The sequence below is a fragment of the Solanum pennellii genome, chromosome 8 (genome assembly GCF_001406875.1).
Source record: "Solanum pennellii chromosome 8, SPENNV200".
Classification (NCBI taxonomy): Eukaryota; Viridiplantae; Streptophyta; class Magnoliopsida; order Solanales; family Solanaceae; genus Solanum; species Solanum pennellii.
Window position 1 is genome coordinate 69,285,276 of NC_028644.1, and position 18,554 is coordinate 69,303,829.

The 18,554-nt window shown below is 32.1% G+C and overlaps 3 protein-coding genes across 3 annotated transcripts; 1 reads left to right on the forward strand and 2 right to left on the reverse strand.

Annotated features, from left to right (window-relative positions):
- Nucleotides 1-2,439: 2,439 nt before the first annotated feature.
- LOC114078240 (glycosyl hydrolase 5 family protein-like) lies at nucleotides 2,440-4,735 on the reverse strand. The gene is made up of 3 exons (XM_027918770.1): nucleotides 4,063-4,735; nucleotides 3,090-3,690; nucleotides 2,440-2,906 (listed from the first exon to the last, which is right to left on the reverse strand). Exons 1-3 carry the CDS (start codon nucleotides 4,645-4,647, stop codon nucleotides 2,482-2,484), a joined length of 1,611 nt encoding a protein of 536 aa, XP_027774571.1. The 5' UTR covers nucleotides 4,648-4,735; the 3' UTR covers nucleotides 2,440-2,481.
- A 3,084-nt stretch (nucleotides 4,736-7,819) lies between these two features.
- On the forward strand, nucleotides 7,820-10,097 carry LOC107028813 (reticulon-like protein B4). The gene is made up of 5 exons (XM_015230020.2): nucleotides 7,820-8,191; nucleotides 8,969-9,149; nucleotides 9,273-9,414; nucleotides 9,531-9,600; nucleotides 9,679-10,097. Exons 1-5 carry the CDS (start codon nucleotides 7,942-7,944, stop codon nucleotides 9,846-9,848), a joined length of 813 nt encoding a protein of 270 aa, XP_015085506.1. The 5' UTR covers nucleotides 7,820-7,941; the 3' UTR covers nucleotides 9,849-10,097.
- Nucleotides 10,098-10,491: 394 nt separating this feature from the next.
- Nucleotides 10,492-17,124, reverse strand: LOC107028812. Its single transcript, XM_015230019.2, has 16 exons — nucleotides 16,250-17,124; nucleotides 15,951-16,072; nucleotides 15,774-15,862; nucleotides 15,665-15,700; nucleotides 15,426-15,519; nucleotides 14,872-14,914; nucleotides 14,672-14,766; nucleotides 14,003-14,067; nucleotides 13,365-13,861; nucleotides 13,200-13,287; nucleotides 12,973-13,113; nucleotides 12,046-12,614; nucleotides 11,625-11,763; nucleotides 11,479-11,547; nucleotides 11,240-11,368; nucleotides 10,492-11,093 (listed from the first exon to the last, which is right to left on the reverse strand). Exons 1-16 carry the CDS (start codon nucleotides 16,462-16,464, stop codon nucleotides 10,980-10,982), a joined length of 2,505 nt encoding a protein of 834 aa, XP_015085505.1. The 5' UTR covers nucleotides 16,465-17,124; the 3' UTR covers nucleotides 10,492-10,979.
- Between the last annotated feature and the right edge of the window lie 1,430 nt (nucleotides 17,125-18,554).

Genomic DNA, 18,554 nt, shown 5'->3' on the forward strand with positions numbered 1-18,554 from the left:
AGCTATATTTTGACTAAAACTTCAACTAATAACTTTTTTATTTTAAAAACGAGTTATTTTAAATAAGAGAAGATTACTTAGATGTTTCTACTAATATACTTATAATCTTAATATTATGAATTTAAATCCCTAAAAAAAATAATGAAGCGAATGAAATTGATTGAGATGTCACAATTTTGAATCATGATATGTTAATTAATATTGAGGCTATTTATTTATCCTACATCTTACCCAAGTCAGACTTTGCAACTAAAGTGAACAAATTGTGCAAAAAGCATAGTCAAAAAGGTCTTACATCACATCCATTTTCCAAAGTGAGCCTATTTTCGATAGTTGTATTAATATTTAACTATTTTGGAGTAACGTCAAGTAAAGTCTCGTTCGAGGAGAAATACATTCTGTTGAGATGATTTTTCATGCATAAAGCTCAAATTTCTGATTAGAAAAAATATAATCTCATTCACTGCACCATATTTTTCGGTGATATCAAGCTCTCAGTTTCATTTTCGAACTATCTTTTATAATACACTAGCATATGTGAATTAAAATTTATTTTTACAATATAAAGTTGGTAAAAGATTCAGGGGCACAACACCAGTTATAGATTAGGCTTGTGTTATGTGTTTTAAAAGTTCAAATATTTCTACCTCTAAGTTCATGTAAAAATAGTTCATCTTCAATAATATGTGTGTAAACTTCAAGCAAACAAAATATATTTAGCCACATGTCGTTGAACATACAAATATAATCCAAATTTCATCTTCTATCAGATATATGTAACTTTAAATATCACATATCTGAAATTATTTTGAAAGAAATAGACTTATAAACTGCTATACACTAAATAGTTGTGTATGGTAGTGTTAATTTTTAGCTTGAAATAGTTATATACTATCTTAACTAGTTATAATATATTATAAATAATTATAATACGTGGTTTATTCCCCTTCTAATTATTAATTAAATAGTTGATACCTCGTGATTATGGATAAAACACCATGTTGGTATTAAAGTAGCTTTAATTATTGTCTCATGCCGCAAAGCTCCGTGATGGGGTCCTAATTAATTTATTCTTTTCTCTCTTCTGTAACTTTATTTAAAAAAAATTGAATTTCATATTAGTATAATCTTACTTTAACTAGAAGATAATTGACAAAAACCTTAATTTAAATGTGTAATAATTATATAAACTACAAATAGTTACCAATGATTAAAGAGGAATTGTCCCTGAAAACAAGGGGGGACTTAATTCTTCTACCCATTTAACAATTAACATTCGTGTAATTATTTCTGTTTTAAAAATAGCTATCACGTTTTGAGTTAATTTTAATAATTTTAAAATTTAAATTAAATTTACATAGTTATTATACATCATTTATAATTGTTTAATAATTAGATTTACACTCAAATATTTATTATATACATCATTTGTAGTTAATATAAACATCATATTAATAATTAAATTTATAATCAAATATTTATAAACGGCTCATCCAATAAGGTGGAATATATATTGGGTTCCAATTTTCTACCTAATTTTTCTAACATCACCAAACATAAAAAAGAGTTTCATAAATTACTTTTAAGGGCTCCACAATAAGAAAATGACGATGAAAATCTCAACTTTATTTCTTTTTACCAACTTATTCTCTCATTATTTGTCTTCTTTTATCTCCTTTATTAATTTTGAGATCTACTAAATATATTGTCATACTCACTTCATTTGAATTTGTTTGTTCCTACTTCTAGTCCATTTTAAAAAGAAGAATATTTTTTTATATTTTAGAAACTTTTTAATTCGAAGTATGAAGTATTCATATGACATGCTTACAAATATAAGATTTAAAATATATTTTTTATTTAAGATCACAAGATTTAAAATTCTTTCTTATTTTGATAAATTTCGTGTTGAATAAAAATGACAAAAAAATTAAAACGAAAGAAATTATTTTCTTGCTTTGCAAGTTTTGTACATCAAACGAAAAAAATTCCGACTAGCGGGCCATGTTATAAAAACATCTAAGAACATAAATATCAAGCAAAATAAAATAAAATAAATGTTAAGTGTACTACTCAAAGAATCAAAAGTTTGTTAAAGAATCGCCTTTGTTTAGAATGCTTCACTCCAAAATTTTCTAATGCAATTTTCAATTTAATCGTATTCTATTAATATGAATATCAAACATTAAATATCACATAAACCTAAATTAATGTACTTATAAAGATTTTCACCAAAAGAGTAATTATCTATCTCATATGTTCATATTTACTTGTTCATTATATGAAAAATAATTGTCCATATTGAAAAAAACAAAAGATAATCTATTCTTTTATATCTATTTTACCCTTACTTTTAAATGCTAATCAATATCTAATACCGTTCTCTAAACATTAAATTTAATATATTTAAAGGATAGTATAATAATATTATACTGTCAAATCAATAGTAAATAACTACTGTTGAAGCGATGAAACACACTTCTAATAAACATTAGTTGAGACAAGCTTGAACCATTGAGATTGAGGATTATCAATACTTTTTCCATCTAAGCCAACACATTTCCTAACCAAAACTTTGTTAAAAGAAGAATTAGTGTCAAAATCCAAACACAACTCTTTTCCATTCTCATCAACATTTGAAAGTTGATAATTTGAAGCAAGTTGCCATCTACTTTTTTCATTATTAGTGCAATCTTTTGAAAGTGTCAAAGGCATGCCCTCTTTTGATGTTGTTAAACATGAAGAAGTTCCGGTTAACCGGATCGACGTGCCGTCTCCGTGATAGATCCACCGGCTAGCTCCGATGCAACTACTTGCTTCTACTACATTGTTGGTTGCAACATTCAAACACTTGCCACTTTGTGGATGAAATAACAAGTAGTATTTTGGTTTCTTTGATTTTGGATCTAAAACATTCAAAAAGAAAGAAAAGAGGTGTTAAATTAACATAATGCAAGGATTAGACAACACAAACTATTTATATACAATCAGGTCACCTTAAAAGATACTAACATAAAGTGTGATTACGTGTAAAATTAGACAAGTTATCTGTTATAACGAATACGTTAAAAGTGTAAGAGACCATTTACCTTGGAGTTTTTGTTGAATAAGTTGCAATTTTGCATGATATTGAGGACTTCTAAGAGAATTCCAAATATTATTAAACATCCCAAACGGTTCATCCATATCCGGTTTACCTTGTCGGGTATAATAATTACCTTGCAAGGCCCAAACGGCCCAATCCAAATCCAAGTCCACTAAGAATGTGAGCAAGCAGCCCATAAACAAATTGCCAGAAGGGTTCATTCCCTTTTGGTCAGCTCCAAATTCACTAACAAATAAAGGTGCTGCATTTTTACCCTTTAGTAAAAATCCTGATTTATCCATAATCTCTTTCTTAATTGTATCACAAACCTTGTTTAGTGGTTGAGTTAAGAACCAATTAGCTTGTCCTTCAGTAAACGCGTAGCGATGAATCTCGTATATGATTTTATTTCTCATGTTTAATAAGTTTAAGTGCTTTCGTTTTAAGAAGGTAAAATCAATGTCGTAATTTAATCCTGATATGATTATAAGAATATTAGGGTTTGCTTTATGAATTGTTTTTGCACCTTTTTTGACATTTTTGTACCATACACTTTGGTTTTGAAGTGGACCACGTAGCTCGTTACGTAGACTTATACCGATAACCTAGATAAAAATAATAAATGACAATCAATAACATCTTTATGGAATGATTCAAGAATATGAGAAAAGGGCTAACTATGAAATTACATCAACGATCGATACTTCTACTATAGTACAAAACCTAGTTTTTTCGCGAACTGAAAATCTCACGTGTCTACTTATCGAATCTCTTATGTTCAAAATGTAAAACAAATTGAGGTGTATTCCTTTCTCAACTTTCATCTATTGGTCTAGTCTATCTTAATACATATATGTTTTTATTTCTTTAGGAAGTGGTCAGGTTTGCGTACAATCTACCTTCCTCAGATTCTTACACTGGATATATTGTTCGTAATATATGAAAAGTCAATAAAAATAAGTAAGGGTAAAACATACCATTGGTAAATACTTGTATTTTTTAGCAACAATATCCAACCCTTTTAACCATTCTTTAGGTTGAAAATCCTCATCTACCCAAAATCCATTCCCATCATGATTCCCACAACACCACATGGGCCTACTAAGGTGATTATCAAGGATAGACATAATACCATGACGGCCCATTTCTTCAATCACAGCCCTTTGGGCCTCAAAAACACTAAGGCCCAAAAGTTGTGGATTCTTTTGGGCTATTTTTGTAAGAGCATCATGAAGCCCATTAATAGCAAAAGATTGGGCCACAGTGAGATTTGAATATCGAGTGAACATATAAGTAGCCCATGTAAGACGAACACAATTAAAGCCCATTAAGGATATATGCTTAACAATTTTATTAATGGGCTGTTGATCTAGGCCTTCTGGTATCATGGTTTGTAAATGGGCCGCCCAATTTACACAAGCTAGTTTTACTCTTTGACCATTTTTATCATCTATTATCCATCTAGAACTTGTTGATAGAGGTAAGCAATGAGAAAATGTTGTAAAAGTGCAAAGAAAAATAAAAATTGTGGCTAATTTTGCCATTTTTTTGGTTAATAGCATCAAAGAGGATTAAGAGAAGTAAGAAGAATTGATGGAGTTTATACATTTATAGGAGTAATTAGTGTTGATCTAATGGGATAAAGAGAATACTTCATTATTTTATCTATTGATAATTATGTTAAAGTTATAAATAGTAATAGTGTGAAAGAATGTATGTTGCATTGTGTTACCAAGAAAGGTAAATTTAGGTAAATTATAGGTAGTGTATTGGGGGAAATTATCATGCAAATATATATGTTCGCTTATGACAAAAGGACATCTGCCGTCAGATATATTTGAATTGATTTGTATATGTTACGCATGACATGTGTATTTATTTGTCCAATTTATAAATATAAGTGACTACTTATGCATATTCAACGTTGAATACATAAAAATCACATAAAATTAAGTTAAATAACACATTTATATATTATATCTTTCTTATATTGTAACTATAGTCAAACTTGATAATAATTTCATGTAGTACTCCAACTAAAGCAACTAATGACTCATATATCTTTGCTTTGATATAATATAATATAAGTTTTAAAATGTTTGATTTTTCTTGTCCGTTTTTATTTATCGATTATATTTAAAATAAACATTTATTCATCCACTTAATTCCCGATTTATCTCTATTATTGATCATCCTTCATCCGTTTTTATTTATCAATTATATTTAAAATAAACATCTATTCATCCACTTAATTTTTAATTTATCTCTATTATTGATCATAGTTATTCTTCAAAATATTAAATTTATTGATACAATAACATTATCACTCTATTAACTGCTCTATAAGTAATGTGCCTAGTTAATACTAATGAAATAATATTGTTTTTATTTAAAGAGGCATGCCAAAATTTATAGCCAATGTAATTATTCTATGAAGGGAATAATATGAGATTGTAATTAATTCCCAAAATATAAACAGTGGGACCAAAAAAAAAAACTAGCTTAAGAAATGTTTCTCAATTTCTTAATAACCAAGCTGTTGCTACGACTTTTTATCACCTTTATTTTGTCGTTTTGGACGGAGAGATTTGTGTTATTTATATTTATGGTAATAATATATTCAGTATAATTTTTTCAATCAAATCTTATGTATAAAATTCATAAATTAAAATAGAAAAATTATTTTTAATAAATTATTAACGAAGAAGATTTCTTCTTTTTCCTGATTGGTTCCCAATATATACATATATACATATATATATATATGCGTGTGTTTTAAAATTTGACTAATTTAAACTAAACATATACTTAATAAAGAAATTTCTGTCAAAAGCGAGAGATAAAAAAGATAAATAGATCCAAAGATCTTTCTAGTTCCCCCAACAAAGCATTAAATATCTTTTCATGCTTAGATATAATAATAAAAGAATATGTATATATATATTATTGATATATAATTCAATTCAACTTGTCTTATTCATTTCCAAATAGTAAAATCACGCGTGATCATTTTTTTGAGAATTTAAAGATTTTGTATTATATAAACTTGAAATTTTCTATAAATTAAGTATATTGGTTTTCCACTATCTTATATTCTAATGAAATTTCATGTTAATTGTTCTATAGTGCCTTAGTTGATCTGCACGTAAATTGCTTATAATATAAAGTATGAACTAAATGAGTACTAGTTCATGGTTTGACCTCCTTCGTTAAGAAAGCAAATAACTTCTAGAATATATTATATTTAATTCTCGATTGTGTATATATATCAAGTGTCTGATATGTTTCATGAGGTCTGATTAAGTATTAAATTCATCTTTTATCAAAGGTAGTATTTTTATAATTTAAATTCGAGATTTTCTTATTTCACTATAGTCAAAAAATAAATTAAAAGAATAAATTAAAGTTATAATCCATTTCGAAGTATCTTGATAAATGAAGATGAATAATTTATCAAAATTTAAGATTCAAGTTTCGAAAATATATAATTTTTTAATAAGATCATTTTACTTTTTCTTGTAAATATATCCAATTTAAATTGAAATAATGAATTAATATCTTTAATACTAAATAATTATTTCTTTTTTTTTTATAAAAAAAAGGAGGAAATGAGACTTTGAGTCTTCTAGTAAAAGAAAGTCTCCTTTATTAAAAAGCGATCTACTTTCGATATAAAACTTTTCAATACAAATCTAAATTGAATAAAATATTGAATATTAATTATTTGAAAAAACTTTATTTCATAAACCATGAGATAGATGGGAGTATTAGTTGGAAAATAATGACATTAAAAACACTATGACCTCGAAATTATCAATTTTGTATAGTATCATCACGCTCCCATTTGTCTTTACATTTTTGGTCCTTCTAGTATCTTCCATTTTCAATATCAGCTGCCACAGCCCATTAAATCAACGGCCCAGATTCTTTCTTTTCACATATACTAGAATCTCTCTTCCCTTCTCCACAAAGGAAAAGAAAAATTTGTCTTAAGCCCCTCTATTATTAACAAAATATCAATCTTTATCCCTACAAATATAAGTACTATGTTTCTATAAACCTACAAAGGAAATGAAAAAAAAAATTGTAATTTTTGTATTTTGTTTTTATATTATTCGATATATGCGTTCGATTGATTTAAGGTAATATGTTATTTGATTAATTAATCAAGGTATGGACAAGTTTTGCTCATTAGTTTGATTAAGGAATTTGTAATTTGTATTATAAGTTTAATATTTAAATCAAGTGAATTAATTTTAAATTTTAAATGGAGAAACAAATTAAATTCATCAAACACATAATATTCAGCTCAATTGATTATTTACTGTATTCTTTTCATATTTAATTTTGATATACATAACTTGACTTGTATGAAACAAGAGCACCATCTTCATAAGGTAAATACAACACTAAGCACCCTTTTCAAAACGATTTGGAAATTCTAATAATACACGTAACACTGCACGTAAGCTATAAAATTGCCACATGAAACATATAGTTTAATTTTATGCAAGCTATAAATCATTATTTGTGTATATCCAAAATTGAAAATATGAATATCAATTGAAATCAAGTTAAAAATTACATTTATATATTATACACGGTGAGAAATCTAACGTTAAAATAAGGGTTATTTTTTAAATAATAAAAGGTGGAGGAATGACAAATAATATTTACTAATAACCAAAGGACTAAAACCGAAAATCATACATGTATAAAATTCACCTACAGATTCATTGTAGCACCAAACTACTCTCCATTTTTTTCTCTCAGAATCTCTGCAACTTTTTACAAAACACAATACATATACACTCACCGATTTTCAAGGATTAGGGTTTTTCTCTCTCTGTGAAGTTATGACGGAACACGACGAGCATAAAGTGGAGAAAGAGGAGCATGATGAGTCGCTGATGGACAAAATTTCTGAAAAACTTCATTTCAGTAATCATTCATCGTCGCCGGAACCGGCGTTGTCTTCGTCTGATTCCGATGATGAGAAGAAAAAACCGACGTCACCAGCACCAGCAACGTCGTCGTTTGGGTCTAAAGTTCGTCGGCTTTTTGGTAGGGAACGTCCAGTTCATAAAGTCTTCGGTGGTGGAAAACGTGAGTTTTCGTTTTTTTTTTGTTTACTTCAGCTTATTGTTGAATAATAAATTGAACTAGAAAGGATCTGGTTGGTACTGTTAATTTTTTTTTGAAGTAAAAGTTTGATTTACTTTACATCTGCGAATGATTATTCAGCTTTTTGTTTTAGTTCTTTTTGATCAATCAATAAGCGAAAAATCCCAGATTTATGAATCGTTGACTAAGATTGAAAGAGAGTGTTGCTGGTTAGCGAAGTGTAACTTTCAGTTGATTGAAGCTTTATAGTTCGATTGCTACTTAATTTGGTTTTAAATGTATTTTGGTGTGTTTTTAGTTCTATGTGCCTATTCATTGTTTTTAGATCTGGATCTGTATGTTAGTCCAATAGTTTAGTTTCAAGGGAGTGTAAAAGTCTTTGCTTTTTGTTGAGTGTTATTGGTTCGAATGAAATCACCCAATCGCCTCCAATTAAGGCTTAGTCGGTTGATTGATGTATTATTTTGTTCAAGAGATTGGATTGGAGTATCATATTTGAGATGATTATGATTTTTTTGGGCACAATTTTTTTTAGTCTAGCCTATTTTAGTGTGATTTTTGGGGTAGGGATGTTTTAAGTTGTAAAAAGGTTAATAATTAGTCTAAGTGAAGAAAGTTTGCTGGATTTGTGGATCAAAATTTGTGAACCTAGGGTAAATGGGAGTGGATTGGATATGTGAGGATTTATATATATAGCTGAAACAACTTGATTATTGTATGGAATCAGAATTCATGTGTGTTATTGTTTTGGTGGTGTAGCTGCTGATGTGTTCTTGTGGAGGAACAAGAAGATATCTGCAGGATTTCTCGGTGGGGCGACAGCTATCTGGGTTCTCTTTGAGGTAGTAGAATACCATTTGCTCACCTTGCTCTGTCATGGTTTGATGATTGCTCTGGCTGGATTGTTTTTGTGGAGCAATGCTAGCACTTTCATTCACAAGTAAGTTACTCTTGTTGTTAATACTTGAATGCTGTAACTTTTTATTAGAGGGTTTATTTATCGGACATTGAGTAGTTTGGGGTCGAGGTATAGTTGATTGATAGATGTTTTTGCCTTCTATAGATCTGCACCACATATTCCAGAGGTTCACATCCCTGAGAAGCCTGTTCTGGAGTTTGCCTCAGCTCTTAGGAATGAGATCAACCGTGCTTTGGCAGTTCTGAGGGCAATTGCATCTGGAAGGGATTTGAAGATGTTCCTTTTGGTGAGTCTCTCCTGACATTTAAGGTTACTGTTTAGTTTCAAAATCTCATTTCTTGGTATTACTTTGGGAATTGGGGTGTGCAGTTGCATCTTATATAATCTTGTCAACTTCTTCAGGTCATTGGTGGTTTGTGGCTCGCATCAATCTTGGGTGGTTGCTGTGATTTCTTGACCCTGTTCTACATAAGTAAGTAATACTTGTTCACTAAATTTAGATGCAATGTCTGAGACATGAGATTGATTGTATTGAAATTTCTTGGTACAGTTGTTGTTGTGCTACACACAGTACCTGTTCTGTATGAGAAATACGAGGATCAAGTGGATGCATTTGCGGAGAAAGCCTTGCATGAACTCAAGAAACAGTACGCCGTCTTAGATGCAAAGGTATTGAGTAAAATTCCTCGAGGGCCATTGAAAGATAAGAAGAAAGATTAGATACACACTATGTTTGGAGGAGGAAGAGAAGAAGAGGGAGGGTGTCTGTTGTGTTATTATAGATGCATCTTTTTGGTTGTTCTTTGTGAATTTTGATACAAGATGGTGGAAGTTTGTATTAGGTTCCACAGTTTTGTGTGTTTAAAATGGTGGAAATGAAGTTGATGTATTAATGATATGAATATGACATGAAAATACTCTTTAAATGTTTGATTATTTGGCTTTTCTGTATGTCATTTTTGTTATTTATCGTCTCGTCTGTGAAATTGATAGATGTTTGTGTGATGTTCTTTACACATGCTAAGATGGTTTAGGTAGCCAAACTGAAGCTAAAATCCAAATGGCTGTATTTTGAGGAACTGAAATATCTTAAAAGTTGATAAAAGACTTCGCTGTGACAATTATTGTAACTCTTTTTTCTCCTGGAATTGATTTCTTTTTTTACGAAGAAGGGAATATTAGTTTTCATGTTACCTTTTTATGTGTTAATATCAGCTATTGATCTGAGATATATTTGTGCTGAGAGTTGAATGACGCTACAAATAATGGCAGTGTTTCATGCCATTGATGGCAAAAGCTTGCAGCGTCTACTTATATCAATCTAGTCTTGTATTTATGTAAAAATAATACATGAAGCAAATAATTGCAGAAATACATATGGTATTGTAAGATGGTATTTTCATCTAAAAAATTCCTTAAACACACATCAGTGCTAATTTTTTGAGAGAAAGAAGTACAAGCGGTTGGCTTCCTCTTTAGCACTTGCAAAGAAGGTGGAAGAAGAAACAACTCTCAGGTCTCTTCTACGTCCTTTTCCTTTGGTGTTAAACAGGAAACAACCAATATAATACATCATTCAGACGTGTACAATCTTAATATTACAAGAAACAACAACAGAACAACGATTTCCAACCTACAACATAAAACTACAATGAAACCCAGAGGCAAACAGGTCAGCAAGACTCGGTTACTACCAGCCAGCACACACATTAGGTACTCTAATGAACGTGACAAGTACTACTTATAACCCCTTAAGAACTACTACTTTCTTTGGTTAACATCTTGTATCTTGTGAAGACGTAAACTGTATGGTAGGTCGAGCAGGGTGCAGGAACATGAAATTTAACTATCCTACAGAAAATAAGACAATTGCTCCTTTTTCCTTGATCCTCCTTCCCCGTATGACTCATTCCATTGTTTTAGCTCACTCATTATTGCTCCTCCAGCTGCAAAGCTGGCTGCAACCTGTTACCGGAAAGGAAAAAATTACACTGTGTAATCAAAATGTGCTACGGTACTGTCCAGAGATCGTCCTGAGAAGTTGCAGTAACAAGTGAACTGATCGCGAGAAATCATGTTCTTAATTAGGTATATAAAGGAACTCTTCTAACCTGATTTTTGGCTTCTTTGAAGTCTGCCATATTCAAAGGCCGGATAGTGATCACCTTATCCTCCTTATCCACAGCTGTAGATGGAGCAGCTCCATCTTTCTTAGCTTCCTCAGCTCTGCGCTTCTTATCCTTCAGAAGTTGAAGCTTATTAATAGGAGGGAGTACAACAGTAAAGGGATGGATGAACAAGCAAATATCTCTTAGTAATATAAATTGGCGAAGAAGGATATTTCACATACCAAGTCTTTGAGTCTTTCTTGCTGTATTAACTCTCTAACAGGCCGGTATGCAGCAGTAGTGCACAGATTCTGTCCCAAGCATTGCCAGACATTTGTTAGTAGGTGGAATTTAAGGAATATGAAAACTAGGATCAAGATAAACAAACCTTGAGATCGCTTCCAGAGTAACCTTCAGTCATTGTCGCCAGCTCCTTGAAGTCCATTCCATCATCAACTCTCTCCTTCGCCAATAGAGTTTTCATGATCATTTCCCTGTTCTCTACTGATGGTAAACCAACCATAATTCTGTATTGAAGATAGGGGATCGTTACTATTCCAAATCAACAATAGAAACAGAATGTAGTGGTACTTTGATACTAGAAGTACTCTTTAAACGTTCATAATAATCTAGGAGATATATATCCTTCATATACTACTGGAATATATTGCTGCGATGTGATTCCTGTTCTTAACAACGCTCAGCTACTTTATACATGCCAACGGAAGGAGTTCCCATAGGCTGATAATCATCATACTTCAAGTTTAGGAAGAAAAATTACAACTCATCAGTTGCAGATCAGATATTACCTTCTCTCAAAACGCCTAATGATTGCTTCATCAAGGTCAAATGGCCTATTGGTAGCTGCAAGAACAAGAATTTTTTCACCTGATTTTGTTAGTAACCCATCCCAATGAGTCATGAACTCATTCTTTATTTTCCGCATAGCTTCATGCTCCCCGGCTCTTGATCTCTGACCAAGCATGCTATCAACCTCATCCACAAAGATAATAGTGGGAGAGACCTTAGCTGCAAGAGTGAACAAGGCGCGGACATTTTTCTCATCTTCTCCGAACCATTTTGAAGTAATTGTGGACATGGACACATTGATGAAACTTGCTCCAGCTTCCCTTGCAATGGCCTTCGCCAACATAGTCTTCCCTGTGCCAGGAGGTCCAAATAGCAGTATTCCCCTGCATGGCTTCAAAAGGCCACCTTTGAATAGGTCCGGTCTCCTCAGGGGCAACATCACCAACTCCTGAAGAGATTCTTTGAGTTCATCCAAGGCACCAATATCAGCAAATGTCACACCAATTTCATTTGCTGGTATAACTTCAGGTCTTATACGCTTCTCGAATTCATTGTCAGGAGGAGCTTCCTGGTACCATCACATAAAGCAATCTTCAATTGGAGTGGTGTGATCAGAGAAACAAGGGATTGTGCTCCCACATTACAGTAAATTTAGCAAAATGAAGAGGAAAAGTAAATCACAGCAACTTGAAGCACTTAGATGTGTGACAGATAATCTGCTCAGCTTGTAAGAGTCGTGGTTAGAACATTAGCACGTTAGCAGGGTAAAGTTTTAATCAGCAATCCCACATTGACAAATATCAGGTATGTCTTGTATTTAACACATAGTAATAGGTCAACCATGTATTCATCAAATCATTCATTTTTCAATATATAGTTTCTTCTTTTATCTTCTGACAGTTGGAACAATCAGAATGGCAACTCACAGGAGTTTTGGGGGCTGGGATTGTAATGTTTCCATCTATGACGGGGGGAGCCGGAGCTTCAGCTTCACCTTTGTTGTCTGGGAGGACACCTTCAGTTTTGACTTCAGGTTTTGTAATACTAATTTCTCGGCCCTGAGCATCCTATAACAAATGAAATGAACTTAAAAAAGCTGAAGAACTATTCCAAATTACGTTGACCTTCTCAAACTGAATTGAAATTCTCCTACCTTCGATGTTTCAGCTTGTGCTTCGAGCTTTATGCTATCCTTCCGAGCAGATTTTCCTTCCTGAAATACGTCCAATCCATGGGACAAGCTGTGGTTTTTAAAGTCAGAAATTCAGCAAGTATTATACATATCATCATACAAAAGGGAGAAAAAATAGAGAAGGACCTTGAAGATGAAATAACAAGCTTCCCATTTCTGTATTCAGGGTCCTTCGTACACATCAGATGGTACGAGATTGCAGATACTACAATTTCTTCTATATAGTTACTTAGGACCATGGTGTCCGACATACAAATTGAACCTAGATCTTCACATTCAATATCATTAGCAGAAAGTACTTCCATTATGTGATTTCTGTTGTCCTGAAACTGGATCATCTTCATATCCTCTTCTAATTGAGTCTTCCAACTAACAAGATGAGTTTCCTCTTCTGGGGGTTTGATTTCAAGGTTATAGGGAAATACTGAAGAAAGCCTTTCATCTATTTCCCTATAATCATTTCCAGGGTCCACAATTCTTGAACCAAGGATCAGAACAGCCCCAGACAATTTCTTCAGCATTTTCTGGAACAACACGTATATCTTTTCCGACCTGCAAAGGACCTTCTCGACATCCCTGAGATACAGAACCATCGGACTGGTTTTTGATACTCTGACAATAATCTGTAAGTAGAATCAGCAATTTTAGTTCGACGAATATATTAGAGAAAGATCAGGCAATGACTATAATGGCCATTCTATACTTGATCATTCAGAGTTGATTATAAGCGAATATTTTGGGATATATAGAACCCAAATGAATACCTTGTACAAGGTCTGTATAAGAAGCTTCTCGTCAAAAGCCCAGCTACTGTTGCGCATAAGTGGAGCTGTGACAGAGAAGAGAAAAATACACAATTTGAAGCTTAATCAGAATCTATAAATTCTATCTTAAAAAGAAAATCCTACGAACTCTTTCATGAAAGACCACATTTCTGTCTATCAGGTGGTAATCAGTCCAGTCTAGGCAGCCCCTCAAAGGAAAATAATGAAAGCACATTCAGTCACTGATTGATTCCATCTGACAATCCAGGTAGCATCTCTGCCTAGTGACTAGGTAAGAGATACATACTTCAGAGTTCTTAAAAAGAATCTCATGTGTAAATGAAGAGAAAAATACAGAATTGTTCATTGTCTTATACTTTGAACCTAACAAAATTTGAACCCTCGGATTTCACCATTTAAACAAAAAAGTAGAAGATTCAAGCCATCATTGAGAAGAGAGTTGTTCCACACCACCACCACAACACACACACACTAGAAAAAGGGAAATAGAAAAAGGAGGAGGACAACCTAATAGTACATCTGATGAAACATTTGCTGGGTATAACACTATGACATAATGCTTAGGCAACAATACAAAGATCCAAGGCAGTTAAACTGATTCAGTAAAGATTCAAGAAAACCAATATCATAGTTGATGCAAGTCAAAACCTAGATTCCCTGATGAGCCATATGAACTTATATCATTCAAATTGGCTGAGGCAGATGCATTCCTCCGCAAATTTGTAGCTATAAAAGATCCATCTCTGCAAACATATCAAGAAACAAGAATCAGAAACATGACCAAGGAAAAAAAGAAGATAAATAAGTGAGTAACATATTCAGAGGATAAGAGAAAACTTATTTCATACTTCGATCCAATATCCACTCCACTGCTTTGCCTACGCAATGATCCTGCAGCAACATAATTACATACATTTGTGACAAAAACAAGAAAATAAAACATACAGTTTGGAGCATCAAGTTGCAAAACCTCACAATGAAAATCGCCAATCAAAAACTGGAAGTTTCAATGTCAACAAAGTTAACAATACTCAAAAGTTGAAATTCTCAATCCACTTAGGCATGCGGTCAAAAGCATCATTTAGCTCTTCATATTTTTCTTCAAATACCCTATGTTGTTCTACAATTTACATAACTTACTTCAGACTTGTTTGAATAAAGAAGAAGCTTTACCCGGTGAAACAATGAAGTGATCAAAATTCGTTAATGAAAATTTTGTAATCTTAGTTTATTTTGCATCACCACTGCACAGAATCTTAGCTTCTCAGGAGACTTGTTGTTTGGGTAAGAAATGAAGAAAAGGAGAACTTATAATCTAGTTTTTTGTATCAGCTTCACTGCACTTTACTCCCAGCTCATAGGGACTTGGTATGTTTCTCTCTGTGGGTGATTTAGTTCATACCTTTGTTTTCCTCCTTAGACTGAAGCATGGAAAAGGATCCAAACATTCCAGACATTCGCCCTACTGTTGTCTCCGATATAGACCTTTTAAAAGACTGCAATAATCGAAGTTATCAACAGTAAATACACACTTTATCAATATCTTTATTTCAGAAAAACAAATTCTGCAAAAAAGTTTGACACTTTCTAGAGGAAAGTTGGGCCATAGGACAAGTGAGAAGATGTAGACTTTTGACTTACATATTCTTTGCATGTTCCTCCATATTTGCTTTGCATCTGTAGAAGAATGACCATCAGAATATTCAGATATGGAGAAGGAAAGGTGAATCTAAGCTCTTTATTCACATACCTTCAGTGAAAAATCAGTTACATCCAGTAGCAACAACTTGGCATTAAAGTAATGAGCCAATGCCTTGGCGAGCATTTGTTGATAAAGTTCTGGAAAAGCGAAACGTAGAGAAACTAATGGGCAAGTAACAAACAGAAAACTCAAGCCAAATCCAATTTATTGTATGCAAAGACTAACCAGCAGGCCCTGACAGCAAAATTGTTCGACTAGCAGGGGAGAGGTTGCGAGTATGCTTAGCAAAATCGGCATTTGTCAAATGAACAAAAGACGCACTTGTCAGCAACACCCTTGTTTGCTCGCTGTCATATGTCATATAATTTTCAAAAAATCAGTAAGTTGACGTAAACGCAGCAACTACTAAAACTTTTCAAAAATCTTGCCATAACTCGTCAAAACCAGAACATAATCTACGTATATTTCTAAGATATTGAAACATTAAATGAAACAGAGTATAGCAGAAAGGCTTCGTGATTTACCTTAGGTAGTATGGAAACTCATCAAAGGTGACTTTACTATCCTTGCCATTGGCTATGAGATTAAGCATCTCTTGCTCCATAATCAATGGCGTAATAACATTCGCTGCGGATCCACTAGCCCATCTACTAACCGTCTGCCCTGAAGCCAATCCAATTCCAACACCAACACCTATTCCCACACCCAAAGCTGACAACAACATATTCTTCTGTTCCATTGCTTATACACTTTCTCAAACTCAGAAATCACAAAACAGAGCACCGACAACAAAACACGATATCTCTATCGATAACAAACACAGAATCTCAATTAAACACAGATTTGAACCCGAAAATAGTTAAAATCGTTGAAAACTTCACCGTCACCTTTGGTAAAACACACAGAAATTCAAATTTTTGGAATTTTCTAAAACTTATCTCAATCAAACAAATAGATCAGTATCCTCCTCAAAGATCATTCAGATTCCGAAAACAAAACTCGTCACAATAATCACCTTTTCTCGCACTCTGTATTTTTAATTTTTTAATTTTTTTTTACGTTCGTGCAGTTTGTTCACACTGCATATAAAGTGTCCTCCTTCATAAAAATCTCCAATTCATCCCTGAATCGTACTCGTACTACCGCCTTTGCTTTTTTTTTTTTTGGTTTCCAGAAAAATAAATAAAATTGATCGTTTTTTACGTAGTTTCTAATACGAATGGATCTCGAGAACCTGAGAAACACCGTATATGTTTATGTTTATTGATGATAATGAAGAAATGAGAAGCGGTGGTTTCACGGCGGTTCACGGCGGCGAAGAAATGAGAAAGGAGAGGAGAAAGGTGGTTAGAGTGTGTATTACACAGTTGCCGCTTTTTCAGGCTTCGGGTAATTACAACTTTATTTCCTATTAAAAAAGAAAAGCAAAACTAACTGTTGGGGTCCACTATGGATTGCTGACGTGTGAGTATTTGTAGATAAATTGAAGGCAGAAATCCTCTACGATTAACACCGTACATACATACTTGTACAATTTTATTTTTATTTTTGCTAAATACAATTTATGTTAATGAAATTAGATTGACCTTAATAATAAAATATAATAATATAAATCACGAATTCATGATAGTAACCAAAGAATTAAAGAATAATGTATTTTTCGTAGCTTAATAAATCGCTAGTATATTGATATTTCAATTTACGTGATACAATTATAAAATGAAACTGATTTTCTAGGACTGGATGGAGAGAGTGGGGTAACAGGTGATTACAGTAGGGATACGATACAGAGAACCATTTGAGATTATTATTATGGGCAAGGCTGAGAACGCAATACTATGCAACAAAAGTAAATTCAAGTGGGCCTGATAATGCCGAAATAATAAACCAATCAAATTTCACTTAACAAAACTGTTTTTACAGAAAGATCCCTTATATTTATACCAAAATGACATTATTAATCCTTATCTTTTTATATTATTGTGGTATGTATCGAAGCAAGTGGAAAGAATATCTCTATTTTTGGAAAGTGTTCGTTGAACTTGGGAAAACTTTATAGAATCAGGTATATTTAATGTGACACGGAATCAGAATTTTTAATATTGAGATTTAGAATTGAAGAGGAAAATATTTAAATTAGTTGGAGAAAATTCGATATTTACTATATAAAAAAATAATTTTAATCATGTATAAATAGTAATATTTTTCGTCGAAAGAGATTCGGATGAATATGACAATATTCGAGTAGACTCCTTTCTCTAATGTGATAAATGTACAGGTCATTTAATGACAATTACACAATTTCACTTAAAATTTTCGCTCTACAAATTAAATTTGAACTAGCTAATTCAATTAGTAAATTATGAATATCGTATAATTAAACGAAAATAATTGTACGAGGGGTTGGGGGAACACAAAGAGATGGGAAGCATAGGGACTTGATTTTCTAGTTAAGTATTGTTAGTATGAGTATTTTTTTTATAAAATAAGACACGATTTTCTATTAAATTCACAATTGATATTGCAAGTTGTAGGGATTGCTGAGCACAAACTTGTTCAAGTCACAAAAAGCAAAACAACATAAATAAATGATTACCTTCTGAGTTTGATTATTATAGTTTTTTTAAAAATAAAATAAAATTGATATTTTGTTGTGATTAATATTTAAATGTTTTATTAGGTTTTACTGTTATTATTTATTTTCTATTTCTTTTTTATATTATTTTGGTCAACTTTTTTCCTTGAGCTAATGGTTTATTAAGAACATTCTTTTTACCTTGAATATAAGAGTAAAGTTTATATACACTTTATTCTTCTCATATCATATTA

Coding starts and splice junctions, on each gene's coding strand:
- LOC114078240 (XM_027918770.1), bottom strand. CDS start 4,647: ATGCTATTAACCAAAAAAATGGCAAAATTAGCCACAATTTTTATTTTT. Junction 3,691..4,062: donor AATACAAGTATTTACCAATG/GTATGTTTTACC, acceptor ATTTTTATCTAG/GTTATCGGTATAAGTCTACG. Junction 2,907..3,089: donor TATTCAACAAAAACTCCAAG/GTAAATGGTCTC, acceptor TGAATGTTTTAG/ATCCAAAATCAAAGAAACCA.
- LOC107028813 (XM_015230020.2), top strand. CDS start 7,942: ATGACGGAACACGACGAGCATAAAGTGGAGAAAGAGGAGCATGATGAG. Junction 8,192..8,968: donor AGTCTTCGGTGGTGGAAAAC/GTGAGTTTTCGT, acceptor TTGGTGGTGTAG/CTGCTGATGTGTTCTTGTGG. Junction 9,601..9,678: donor CTTGACCCTGTTCTACATAA/GTAAGTAATACT, acceptor TTCTTGGTACAG/TTGTTGTTGTGCTACACACA.
- LOC107028812 (XM_015230019.2), bottom strand. CDS start 16,464: ATGGAACAGAAGAATATGTTGTTGTCAGCTTTGGGTGTGGGAATAGGT. Junction 15,863..15,950: donor TTTGCTGTCAGGGCCTGCTG/GTTAGTCTTTGC, acceptor TCGCTTTTCCAG/AACTTTATCAACAAATGCTC. Junction 11,548..11,624: donor ACTCTGGAAGCGATCTCAAG/GTTTGTTTATCT, acceptor TGCTTGGGACAG/AATCTGTGCACTACTGCTGC.